Genomic DNA, 12983 nt, shown 5'->3' with positions numbered 1-12983 from the left:
GTTTACCCATTATTTATTAGGTTAAACTCAAAAACTGCCTTTAAGGTTTCATCAAGGTTGCAGCTTACCCTTTAACGTGTATTTTCTTCTCACTTTACCCCTTATTTCCGTCCAACTCAATTAGTTGACCATTAAAACATTTGATTTGATAAAAATGCCCTTCTATGTGGTTTCTAAGGGAAGACCACAGCAACATTACCTTCTATGATTAGATTACAAGGTTTGATTTTAATCATGGAATAATTTTTTTTGGATAAAATAAATTGAAATACCAATATTCTTTATTTTTCTGTCCAAAAATTATCATGCATGTCAATAATTGAAGTGGGTAGACATTGAAGTTTGAGACAAAAAAAAAAAAAAAGAAGGAGAATGTGTGTTGTATTGCAGTCAACATCGTGGAAGACAGTTAAAACTTTATAGCAAACCACATATTTTTCTTCCTTGATTGCCATGGAGCACATATTTCTCGATTTTTTTTTTTGCAAAGTGCAGATTCATTCATTTAAAGTAATTACGTGCATTACAATTGTGGGTTAAAAAATATTAATAATTCCAATTTATTTTATATAAAAAGTTCAAAAATAAAACAATCATTCTATCGCAAAAATCATATCTTGTAATTTGAACGTCCAAAGAATCTCGGAGGCCTTTCTTTATAAACCATGTAGGGAAATATTTTCGTCGACTCAATGGTTTAATACTAAATTTGACGAGTTGGATTGAAATTGGGAGTAAAGTAAGAAGAAAAACATTATGGGGTAAAACTGCAACTCGAACCAAACCTCGAGGGGAACTTTTGTGATTAACCCTTATTTGACCCTTACTAGGAATTCATCTTTCCTAGTACTGCCCACCTCCGTGGCCGAATTCAAAACTGGGAATTGAAAGACCCTACCACAGGCCGCGCTACTCCCGTTGCCTCCGCCACCCGCCACCAGGTACACCCCCCGTCGCTAGTTTTTCTCTCTTCCTCCTCCTCTTCCCCCTTCCACCACCCAGCTATTCTACCTACCTTCTTCCCTTTTTTTATCTGTCTCTCTGGTCTCTGTAATTTTCTCTTGCTTTTTCTTCTTTCTCTTTTTTCTGCTGTTATATTTCTTTCTATGTATTTATCTTAGGTTTTGTAGTTATTTTTTGTTGTTATGTTTTATTCATGGCTCAAAATTTAAAGAAAATGATTTTTGTAGTCTAATTTATGAAGTAAAGGAAAGTATTGTTTACCTTATTTGTTTTCATTCTTGGCTGGTTTGTGGAGCCTTTTACCGGCTTTAAGAATCTGGGAACTAGTAGTCAAGATTCTGGGAACTAGAAGTACTGATGGTTTGAGAAATTAAATGTAAAAGTTAAGTTTATTTTGCAATCTTAAAGTTGAAATCAATTGGAGGTATTGAAAGAAATGGAATACTTAGCCTGTATGGTGCAAAGGGAATTCTGCATTTTTTCAATTGAGTTTTTATGATTGTTTAAGCCTCTTTTTTTTGCTCACAAACATGGTGAATGAGCAGTCTTGTTGTTTGATTTTAAACCAGACAGTTACTGACATCGTAAGAGGTTAGGTAGAAGCAAAATGGGAAGAAAAGCAGGTAAGTACAAGAAGAAAGAGAATAATGACTCGAAGAAAAAGACAACGTATCACGATGAGGACAATGATGATATGATGAATGATGAAATTGATGCTTGTAAGCTTTCTTTGCCTTTCAATTTCTGTTTTAATTTATATTTTTTGGTTGAATTTGCTTCTCAAATTGTTCACTGAGAAAAGAAAAAGAATGTTGCAATGTTATTTATTTGTGGAATTTGCTGATTGAATAAAGTTCTTTTTTTTTGGTTGATTGAAGTTCACAAACAGAGAGATATAGTTCCACTAGATTTAGATGAAGATGCAGGGGAGTCTGATGCTGATTTTGAGCATCCAGTTCTTGACTTTGAGGTGTATACTGTTTTTTTATTTCCTTTGGAAGTGTAGTAGTATTGTATTTGGATAAGTTTTCATAGGCTCATTTTTCTATATTGTTGTTCGTAGGATGAAAAATATGATATGGATGATAATGAGGATGACAACGATGATGACATTGAAGACGACTCTCAACTTACGGGCTTTGCTGCAAAACGTAATGAGTTATCTTATTTTCTCTTTTGGTTGAGTAACATATTGGACAATGTTGTGATGCTTTGACAAAATTATGTGTTGATTGCTAGGACATGGTTTATTCACTTGTACTTGATGAAGCTGCTTTGGAATTGTACTTTACTTATATTCTGGCTGACGAAGGGATCGTATCATTCAAGCTGTTTCTTTTCACGTCTTTCTAACTTCCAAAATCTTAAATCTTGATAGTTCTAAACAATTATGTTATGATATTTCAGAAATGTATCTAAGGATGAATAAAGCATCTTCCTTTTTAGTCCAAACTTTCAATAGTATAGAAGTACTACATGCTATTCGTTACTTGAGAACATTTGAAAAACATGGCAGAAGACACTGGTAGTTTAGAGCTTTATGACTATGACATCTATCAAACATTGTTACTCAAGAGCCTACACTTTCATTCTGAAGCAACTAACTTTTAGATTTGCACGATTGGGTGCATACTATTATATACACTACTTTATATGGTGTAGGACATGATGGTTGGACGTGTAGCTTCTTTTTTTTTTTTTAATTTAATTTCTTGCATTTCTTTCGAGTTCAAATCTTGTTTCCTTTTTCATTAGTGAAGTGTTACTGCTGCCAAAAGATATTGTGTCATCTTACTTGAAAAGTTCAATTAATGATTGTAGTTCTGAGGCAACAGAAATATTTACGAGCTAAGACTGGTGGGGTTGAGGAGGAAATGGATGATGATGCTGAAGAGGAAGAAGAAAAAGAAAGGGCTGTTTGGGGCAGAGCAAAGAGTACTTTTTACAATGCTGAGAACATTGACTATGAGGTGAAGTTCATAGGGCCAAAGGGGGAATGCCCTTGTAAACAAAAGCTAATAGATTAAATATGATATTGTGCAAGCATATGAATTTCTGTTTGTTACATGCGAGCGATGTTGAGCATTGAAGGGACATTAAAATTTCAGATACAATCAAGTGATGAGGAGCTACCTGCTGAAGAGGAGGAAGAGGTTTTGAGATTGCAGAAGGAAAAGGCAAAATCTTTGACAGAAGAAGATTTTGGTCTTGAGGATGTCACCGACAATGAGGGTGACAAGGAACCCACATTCGAGGTGGGTTTCCCTCTTTTAAATTTGAGGAATTTATGCTTTGTATTCTGGTTATTGCAGGAGAATTTTGCAGATCAATTCATCTTTAGTTGGCTATTTCAGGAAATTTTGGTCCATGGAAAACCTGCATTTAAACCTTATGCAAGCAAAGAAGGTAAAGAAGATAATGCAACTGCCTATGAGGAAGTGAAGAAAGACATAAATGCATTGACCAGGGAAGAGCAAATGGATGTGCTGAATAGGTGAGCAGCTCTCTTTTACAGTCAAGACTCAGTTTAATTGTCCACTATATTGAGCACTGCTGAGATTGTATAATAGAAGAAGCTTCAATTGCTGATATAATTTGACAAGGATTACTGAACAGTATTAATGTATTCTCGATTGCTTTCTAGGATGGGAATGTGAAGAATTCTGATTTAAATATAATAACTGTATTGGGATATTTCGCAAGCATTAACACAGTTGGTGATTGCTGCCAAGGCCAGGATTGTCAAGCATTTTATAGTATGAGGGGACATTTGATTCCCTTCTCTTAGCCCTGATAAGCTTTTAGCTAACCATTGTTTGCTTTTTGCCAATAGATAGAATTCAATTCTTTCTTTTTATTAGTTTTATTTTTTTGGGTGACAGAATTCAACTCTAGATGTATAGTTACTTCTCTGTTCCAAGCATTTCATCTGAAGGTTTCTTGAAATACAGTTAGAATTAAATTGTAATATCCCAACTCTTTCTACAGTTCATGTTGTCTGAGTCTGGTAATGGTACAAAGTCCATTAATAATATGATCGTTGCCTAGTATAATGATTGAAATGTTAGTTCCATTTTGAGTTTACAATTTTATTCTCAAAATTTTGTTCATGGGTCCCTATGGCGAACATTTTGGATAAAAAGTTAATTATTGTTAGCAGCTCTTTTTCTTTTAGGAATCATTGCAGCGAGGTTTGATTGAATGATTTCTTGAGCTTTCTATGTGCATGAAAGTTTTTTATCAAATTCACTGCATCATTTCGAGGTAGTTCTCAACATATTTTCCTGGAGGTTATTTACCAAGACTAATAATGAAAGTATATTAGGTTAAAGTGGGATATGCATTTCAAATACCTAAGCCCTGATAACTGTTTTTAGAAGACTTGTTCTTGCTCATTGATGCTGTGTGGCTGTAGTTTTCAGGTTTGCAAAAACTAAATTTGCATTTCTCACCTCAATTAATTGTTTTTGCACAGTTCTGCACCAGAGTTAGTTGGTTTACTGTCAGAACTTGATGATGCACTTGGGCAGCTTGAAAACAAGGTGAATCCACTCTTAAGCAAGGTATACTCACCTTTGGCCCAGTCTTTTAAGCCTATTGTGTGTCAGTACATAGATCTCCATGATTGACCAAATCTTGAAAAAAATTGCCTACCTCTCCGTTGTCCTAAATGATGAAGATTAAGCCTTTGTTTTCTCGAAAATTTTAGAAGTGAAGTTTGTCGAATGTAAATTAAAATGTGTAATGCAGACAAATCATGACTGGAGTTACTAAAGTCTCTTTAAAATTTGGTTGAACCATTTTGTGACAAATAAAATGTATCTGAGGATGTCTAGGAAGGTGGAAGTACCAGGTTTTGTTCTGTTGCATGTTTTTTTGTAATTTTATGAACTTAAATATTTTCTACATGTACTTGACCTCCAGTTTCTTGGTAGGTCAATCCAATTTAGAATTCTAAAGTGTAAGTGGATTGCTTGACTCATCTGTGGTGTAGCTTTGCCTTTAGTAGCCAATCTGTAACAAGTCTATGCAATAAAAGATAGACAATTGTGTGACTAGAAAGCATTGACAAAGATGTGTTGAATTTCAATAAAATAAAGCGTGACAATGAAATTTTGCTATCATCTTTCTGCTCTGATTGCAATATGCTCTAGTAATTTTTCTCTCCATCTCACCGTTTCCACACTTGTTAAAGGACATAGTAATCAGCACAGTGCTAAAATGCAATTAACATACTGATGAAGCTTTTGTGCTTTGGTGAAGATCAGAGATGTAAAGAATGCAATCAAAGGAGGGATGCATTATATGGAGATCAAACAGCAACTTTTACTCTCCTATTGCCAGGCAATTACGTTCTATCTTCTTCTCAAGTCAGAAGGGCAGCCTGTTCGTGATCATCCTGTAATTTCTAGGCTTGTGGAGATCAAGAATTTATTGGACAAGGTTGTTTCCTCATTATTAGTATCTAAGTGAATGGAAGATTTCTGTAATTTAACCCATCACATGAATATTTCGTATCTAAGGTCACTGTGGGGTTGGTGTATGCATGTTTTGATTCTTTGAAGATTTATTTTTCATGCAGTAACTGCAAGTCTTTGTTCTTTGCATTTCTTCTTGTAATGATTTTCTCACGGAAATTAAAGTAGGATTATCTTCAGTAGGTGAAAATGATAGTTTACTTTCTTATGTTCATAGTTTATGTGGTTATCCTGCATCAAATGTTAAATAGGTGGAATAAAATACGAGAATCAGTCTCTATTCTATTTGAATATGCTCATTAGATTGCTTTATTGTTTGGCATTTCATTTCCCTTTTTAGCTAGACATCTAATATGTGAAGTCCAACCTGTATTCAAATACCTTCAGCAATTGAGCGTTTAGGATTCATATTCAAACACATTTTTGTTATTACCTATAATGTGTTTCCATTACATTAGCCTTCTGTTCATAGTTTAGTTGCAAAAAAAGGCTTTCCCAATCGGATCCATGTTTCTTTAAAAAAAATAAAGTAAAATCTAGATGTAATTGGGTGACCTGCAGAAGTTGAGCTATTTTGACATTGCTGCTAATGGAATCTGTCCCAGCTGTCTCTTTGGTTGTATGAGTGCCTTATTGTAGTTTGTTATTTGATGCATGTGCATGTTAAACAGTATTTGTTATTAATCTGTGTCTAAAACTCTCTGATTTATCCAGAAACTGTATACTCATCGGTGAGTGAGACAACTGGATCCTAATAAAAAGAAGTTGCATGTATAGTATGGTAATGCTTAATAGAGGGATAGCTCACAACCTGTAATTGTGATTTCAATTCTATTTTTTCCTTAACTTATATGTCTTTATTTTTGTTCATATATATGTATCTAAATATCATAAGAATCATTTTTTGCTTGGGAAATATTCAAGCTATATGTTTATGACTTGTGATTGGAGGACTTAATCTTTTGTGTGTTATATATAGAGAAGATTTAGGACTAACATAGGTAGGGAGAGGTAAGTAGTTACTACCTGATAATCCATACAAGTGTTTGTTGCTTCATAGGAATCTTTCTCTGGTTATTTCTCATGACATTTAGTTGTAATTTATCTTAGTTGATGTGGTACATCATGGGCAGCGTTAGGTTGTTTTACATTAGTAAAGTAGCTTTGTATTATCTTATTGTGCATCAAAAGGAGAGCTTAGAGTTGTCAGTGCACAAGTTGATCATAGTTTATATACTAAAAGGTTACTCTTTATACTATTTATTCCTCTGGGTGCTATTTGCTTGGATGTCTTCTTTTAGTTGTTTGAGTTTGTTCAGTTATTCTTCCTGGGTATGGCTTTAATCTCTTAAAGTTATACCTCAAAGTAATGTTTTCTATAGTCGTTTCCGCCACTTAAGCAATTTCTGCAGTTCCTAAACCTTCACAATTACTATGCTATTAGTATTGGAATCCCTGAAAGTAGTAACTCCGCTCCTCTAATTGTAGATGAAGGAACTTGATGACAATCTTCCTCCTGAGCTTGAGGATATTCTGGACGAGAATGAATCTGCTCTGAGAGTGGAGAAGCTGGTTCAAGAGAATGTTCCAGCAAACTCTGTATCTTGTTCGGAGGTTCACAAGCCCGCTGCTGTCCCTGTTGAGACAATAGAGAAACCAGGGGTAACTAACGTGTTGAAGTGCCCCAATTTCCTCTTGATTATCTCTTATTTAATACTTTTCAGTCCATTCAGCATTTGTTCCTTACCAGACATAAGTATATTGATTTTATTTTAGGCTCATGAAGGAGCTTCTTTAGTTGAAGAGGATTCTTTCAAGGAGTACAAGGTGACGAAATCAAAATCCAGGCATCAGGTTAGTCATACACATGGAGCTTACAGGCTAATTTGCGTTGAGTTTTTGTGTTTGTGCTGCTGCTATTGCTTTCATGACTGGCAGGCATAATTTTTCCTGAAGCATGACCTACAAGTATATGTAGCAGACAAACATAGATAAGCTAGACAGCATAAACGTTCTTGCAACTGTAGAAATTTAACTGAGCTATAACCATTTCTTCTCTATTATCTGTTTGGATGTGAAATTTACAGGATGATCAAGTTGGTAAGCAGAGCATGGAGATGTTAAAAGTAAGAGCTGCCCTTGAGGAGAAATTGAAGCAGAAGGGCATCTTTAGTTCTATAACAAACAAGCATTATAGAGATAAAAAGCGCTCCCTACCTGTTAATGGGTATCACTCATCCTTGAAAGTTCATCAATTCCACTTATCTGTTTTTCTATAGGGAGCAGCCCAAGAAAAATGATGATACTGACAAAAGATGTTCAAACTTGAAACAGACAACTTGAGACATTAGAGGACTTTGATGATGATGCTATTGAGTTAGAAAAGGTCAATCATCGAACAGATCTCAGGAATGGGAGTCTTTTGCATCCACTTAAACTCTCCAAGCTTGTGGCTCCTCAGGCAAATAAGATAAAGGTAATGGACTTTGATTTGGTGTCCTGGATAATGGAGGAAAAATATAATCTTTTGGAAGTGTGATACCACGTGGTAATAGAATTATGACAGTCAGTCATCAAATTGCTTGCTAACTAGGGCATTGTCAGTGTGCTCCTTTTTCTGTTATCCATAACTTTGGGATTTGCATTTCATACTTCCGGTAACACAAGTTTTTGGAGATCTAGGATTCCATTTCAGTCATTTGGTTGTCCAGCACGTGACCAGGACATTTTGTCCTATGATTCATTGAGATTCTTTTGTGGTTGGAGAAATGGGATATATGCGGCTTAATTGGCTTATACATGATTCTCAAATTTGATTTATTTCCCAAGTCTCTTGATTGTATTTTGGATTGAGCCTTCTAGGAGATTTGAGATGCGTAAGACTCAACCAGACTTTGTAGATGTAACTGCTAGAGAGCATTTTATGCTTACCTGTGTCATCGTGTGCTAGACTTTTCCCCTTTTTTCTCCCTGAGAACAAAAAATGGCAAGAAAAAGGGAAACAATAAAAAAAGAGATATGTATTAACATACAACAATAAGTCTCCTGCTGCAATCTGGAACGTGCTTGGAAGCAGGTTTGTTCAGTGTGTCAAAACTGTAAAGCCCTAGCTCAAAATGGAGCCACCATTATTGTTGCACGAAGGCATCTTGGAAGACAAGTTTCAATCGTAGCAACAATGAAGGTTTCTGAACTACATGGGTCTAAGTTTTTCAGTTCATAGGTGACCTTTGTGTAATTGTAGATAACTGATTGGAAATAGCATCAATTATGTGTTGTCAATGCTATATCATGCTAATTATGCGACTCTCAGTTCTCTGGTGGACCTATCAGGCATGTGGAGCCTTGAGTTTTTTGGTACTTGGTGCATCTTCCATGAGGTGATGATTGCTGAGCAGTTCTTAATGCAGTTTGGCTATCTAAAATAAATCTCATGTAAAATTTTTTTACCCCTTCGAAGTCCTATATAGATGGCTTTGCAATGTTCTTTTCCTTGGGTTCTATATCTGTTTGTCAGAATGGCCCCTGAAGTAAAACCACTGAGCTTGGCTCAGTGGCCACCAAGGAGGAACTTAAGTTCCTCTTTGGGCTGTAGGTGGGGGTTCAAACCCCACCTGTAGCAAAAAAAATCCAAAGATGGTGCCATAGCACCCCTTTGGTCTAGCGGGTCTGCATACCTGCTAGCTCCGAACACAAAAAGCCTCTTTAGGCTCCCCCTCCCTTGTAGACTAGGATAGAATAGGTTATACAATTGTTATTGTTGCCGATAAAAAAAGAATGGCCCCTGAAGTCTATTCCCACCTTTTTTCTTTAGAGGAAGGCCACATGTTGTAGACTACACATGAATTGATGTTTCTCAAAGTTGTTTGCCTTTTGTTATTTCTTGGTTAAACAATTTGGAGTTTGTACACTGTCTATGCAAATATTATTGACTTATAATTATCATTCTTTCCTGGTTTTGTAGGATCTGCTGTTTAGCCATTTTAGATGTCAATATGCTGTGTTGTGTTTATTAGGCTTTTTAATATTTCATGTAATGTCTTTCCTTTAACAGGTTGTTTCTGGTGACGATGATTTACCAAAAAGAGATGACATAGGAGAGAGGCGAAGAAAGCATGAACTTAGAGTTTTGGCTGGGGCTGGAATAAGAACTGTTGATGATGTGGATGATGAATCTGGAACTCTTGTGAATGAGGGAGTTCCAGAAGTTGATTTGGATGGTGAGACCGAGTCAGATTTGGAATTTTACAAGCAGGCAGAACTGGAACATACTGCAAAGCTTGCAGCAAAGGCGGAGATGCATACTAGGTTTGTCTCTGGTGCAATTTCATTTCGTAAACTAAATTTTCTGCAGTAAAAGCTGAGATCTTAAAATTGTTCATAATTCTTGCGACACTGAACTTGATATCTAAGTCCTGATGAGTTACAGGCTCAAAAATGTGGCATCTAAACTTTATTATTGAACAGAAACAATAGATAACCTAAACTTGCAAAATTTGGGGGAAACATCTTATGAACTTTATCTTTGAATAGAAACACTACCCTTTAAGCTCAACTCAAGTGGCAAAATTTGGGGAAACATCTTTAATGGGATGGTTCCACCTAGATGAGCATCCTTCTTGACTTAGTCATTTGATCTATAAGGAATGCGTGAATACAATTATGGAGAATCTAGCAATCAGCTTTCAAGTATTTACTCGTATCATCCAGAGCTCTGTTCCAAATCTTTAGGCTGTAGCACCTCTTTTGGTAGCCGATGTGATGAGCATGCGTTGCTGTCAAATTTGCAGTCGTTGCAGTTAGTTCAATATTGGCATTACATTGGAATGAGCCACTTCTTCAAATGTAAATCACATACTTTTGCAAGTGGCTAAGATATCTTTCTTATCTCTGTGTTGACCAAATTAGTGTACACTTCCACAATATTCTCAAGAGTGGCTCCAACAGCTGTTTGTTTTTTTCTTCCTTGAATCATCCACTCTTTCTCTTATAGCTGTAGCTCTTTTTCAAACTGCCCAAGCCTGTAAATATTCCTAGTTTCTCTACTTTGGGAACTTCACTCACAGTAGTCTCAAGATTCAGGAAAAGAAAAGGTGAAGAACCAAATAGGTGTGAATGATTAGTGCTGGTGGATTGTGAATTTATTGTTTGCCCAAAGAACAAAAAGTAACAAAGAAAAGGAATGCCTTCAGTGTATATCTCTTTTGACCAATGCCCGCATTTTATTTTTTCCACGTTGGTGGGATGTTTAAAGTTTGAAGTAATTCATGGTTGTGCTCTTTTCAAGCGGTGAGCAGATTCTATCTTATTATATTTCTGTCATACATGTTCAAATGTGTCTCCATGCAGAAGAATCTTTTTATTAACTCATTCTTCATTGTGCAGTCAATGTGTCTGGAGGCATTTAGATTGCTTATTGTTTGCTTTCTGTTCCTTTCGACAGATCCACAAAACTCACACCTTTGCCAGAAACGCTTGTAGATGGGAAGCGCCAAATTTCTTATCAGGTCACAATTTCTCATTTTACCTGTGTTTATGGGTTTATATTGTGTTTAACTGTTAAAAGTATTTGTGCTTGCAATTATCAGATGGAGAAGAACAGAGGGTTAACTCGTGCTCGGAAGAAGCTAACCAAAAATCCAAGAAAGAAGTACAAGGTATCTAGCAATAACTGCTGATCTTTTTTCTTTAAACAAATTAAACGCCTAACTACATAGCTGATGTATCTCTCTCTCTCACAGTTGAAGCACCAAAAAGCAGTGGTGCGTAGGAAGGGACAAGTGCGAGATATCAGGAAGCCAACTGGTACTTATGGTGGGGAAGCCTCGGGTATTAATGCAGCAATCAGCCGCAGCATTAGGTTTAAGAGCTAGCCATTGCGGTGCAGCATTTGAGTATTTTTGGAAATATGATGTTGTTTTATATATATGTTTTTGCAGTAATTATCATGTTGAAGAGGGAATTTAGGTTGAGGGAAGTTCATGTCCGCTGTCTATTTTTAAGTAGACATACAATTTTTGTGATTGTGACAAAAGAGTTTTGGAGTTTTCAATTAGATCTTACCTTCATGCATTCATGGTCCACTAAGTGGTACATATAAGCTCTTACTTCCCTGGCTCTCAACAATCTAACAAACGTGGTAGTAGTTTCATTTTATCATATTTGATGATACCACTAGATATGTGGCTTTCCGTATCCTTTAGCTCCATCTGCCAATCATTTGTCTGTGAAATTACCTGATTAAGAAATAAAAGTACCCTTTTTTGTGACCTGTTACCAGATTCATTTACACTTGCATAGAAAAAGTGAGCAGGAATGTTTCGATTGCTTGTGTGTTCGTCTGTGTGTGCGAGTTTTTGTTCTTTTCAATTGATATTATTGTTGAAAGCAGGAAAATTGGTGGTGCCTTTGTTTTCCCCATGGGATTGTAGATGTTTTCTCATCAAAACTGTTTCTGCTCCAATATTCCTGAAAAGGGCATGTTTGCTATTGGTTTTCTTACACTGGATTCCCAGTTCTGGCAACGTGTTAAGATGAATCAATGCATAAGTACAGCTAGTTTTGGAGTTTAGGGGAGTGAGAGAAGAAAAATTTGTTGACACAGAAAGAATAGGAGATGAGAAGCAAGAGACTAGAGGGTTTTTAAATCTTCTTTTGAAGATTAAGAGATGAAAGAAATGGTTTGGTAAATTTAATGCTATCTTATTCTCTATATTTTTGAGCCTAAAAGTTGCATTTTGGCAACTCTTTTCCATTTCTCACCAATTTGGTCACTTATTTGACTGTAGCTCCAAAAGCCATCCGCTCATATCTGTCCATTTTTATCCTTTCCATCCCCATAAAAACTCAAAATGGGAAACTTGACCTTTCTTCTCATGTCTCCTCTCTGTCGATGCTTATATTGTGTAGACAAAGTGGCTTGTCTACCGATAGATACAATAGCTCATCCACTCATTGACCAACCAGACAATGAAAGCCATTGAATTGGCGGTATCTTAAAGTTTGGTATAGCTGATACTAAAACTAGGCCACCGGTTGTGTAGGTAAAATGATTGTATGTACTTTGATTAAAATATGAAATGGAAAAGTTTAGTTTTTGTTGCCAACATGGTAGTTAAGCATTCCTAAGCTGACATGCACTTTTTTTTTTTTTTTGGGCAAACCCCAAAGCAGGGGATGGGATGTCAGCCCAACTTTATTGAAGAAGGAAAGACATAGCTTGAAAGAGAAATTTTAAATGAGGAGCACTACTTCCTTACAAAGTGACCCTAATCCATTCTTATATAAGCCGTATGATTCTGATCAAGCTTAGCTAAGCCGCGTATATAGACCGGAATTTGAGCAGCAAAAAATCGCAGATTGCAAGACGAAGAACTGGTCATATTTGCTAGCACATTCACCACTGCATTAGCCTCTCAAAATATATGAGAGAATGTGAAATGCTTGCCAATTGTAAGATTTTGAACACGAGATACAGTTTTGCCATAACTTCCAAGGAATCTGACAACCACCTAACATCATAAGCTGCAAGGCTTTGGAATC

The 12983-nt window shown here is 36.1% G+C and overlaps 1 protein-coding gene across 3 annotated transcripts; it reads left to right on the top strand.

Annotated features, from left to right (window-relative positions):
• The first annotated feature begins 809 nt into the window (after positions 1 to 809).
• On the top strand, positions 810 to 11513 carry LOC140004517 (protein THALLO-like). Of its 3 annotated transcripts, none has more exons than XM_072082695.1 (17): positions 810 to 941; positions 1533 to 1682; positions 1842 to 1933; positions 2027 to 2114; positions 2785 to 2933; positions 3072 to 3218; positions 3318 to 3457; positions 4439 to 4526; positions 5227 to 5406; positions 6930 to 7103; positions 7218 to 7295; positions 7529 to 7668; positions 7776 to 7917; positions 9496 to 9749; positions 10885 to 10948; positions 11030 to 11098; positions 11183 to 11513. In XM_072082695.1, the coding sequence occupies exons 2-17, from the start codon at positions 1571 to 1573 to the stop codon at positions 11312 to 11314; spliced, it is 2049 nt and encodes a 682-aa protein (XP_071938796.1). In that variant the 5' UTR covers positions 810 to 941; positions 1533 to 1570; the 3' UTR covers positions 11315 to 11513. The 3 variants fall into 3 exon arrangements, with proteins under 3 accessions (XP_071938796.1, XP_071938798.1, XP_071938797.1); XM_072082697.1 differs by having other exon boundaries at positions 811 to 941; positions 1560 to 1682; XM_072082696.1 differs by having other exon boundaries at positions 852 to 941; positions 1537 to 1682.
• The last annotated feature ends 1470 nt before the right edge of the window (positions 11514 to 12983 follow it).

Source organism: Coffea arabica, chromosome 3c, assembly GCF_036785885.1.
Source record: "Coffea arabica cultivar ET-39 chromosome 3c, Coffea Arabica ET-39 HiFi, whole genome shotgun sequence".
NCBI lineage: Eukaryota > Viridiplantae > Streptophyta > Magnoliopsida > Gentianales > Rubiaceae > Coffea > Coffea arabica.
This window is presented reverse-complemented; position numbering and strand designations above follow the sequence as displayed.

Excerpts from the sequence above, each read along its gene's own strand:
- LOC140004517 (XM_072082695.1), top strand. The coding sequence starts at position 1,571 with ATGGGAAGAAAAGCAGGTAAGTACAAGAAGAAAGAGAATAATGACTCG. Across the intron at positions 3,219-3,317 it reads ACAAGGAACCCACATTCGAG|GAAATTTTGGTCCATGGAAA; the intron begins GTGGGTTTCCCT and ends TGGCTATTTCAG. Across the intron at positions 5,407-6,929 it reads TCAAGAATTTATTGGACAAG|ATGAAGGAACTTGATGACAA; the intron begins GTTGTTTCCTCA and ends CTCTAATTGTAG.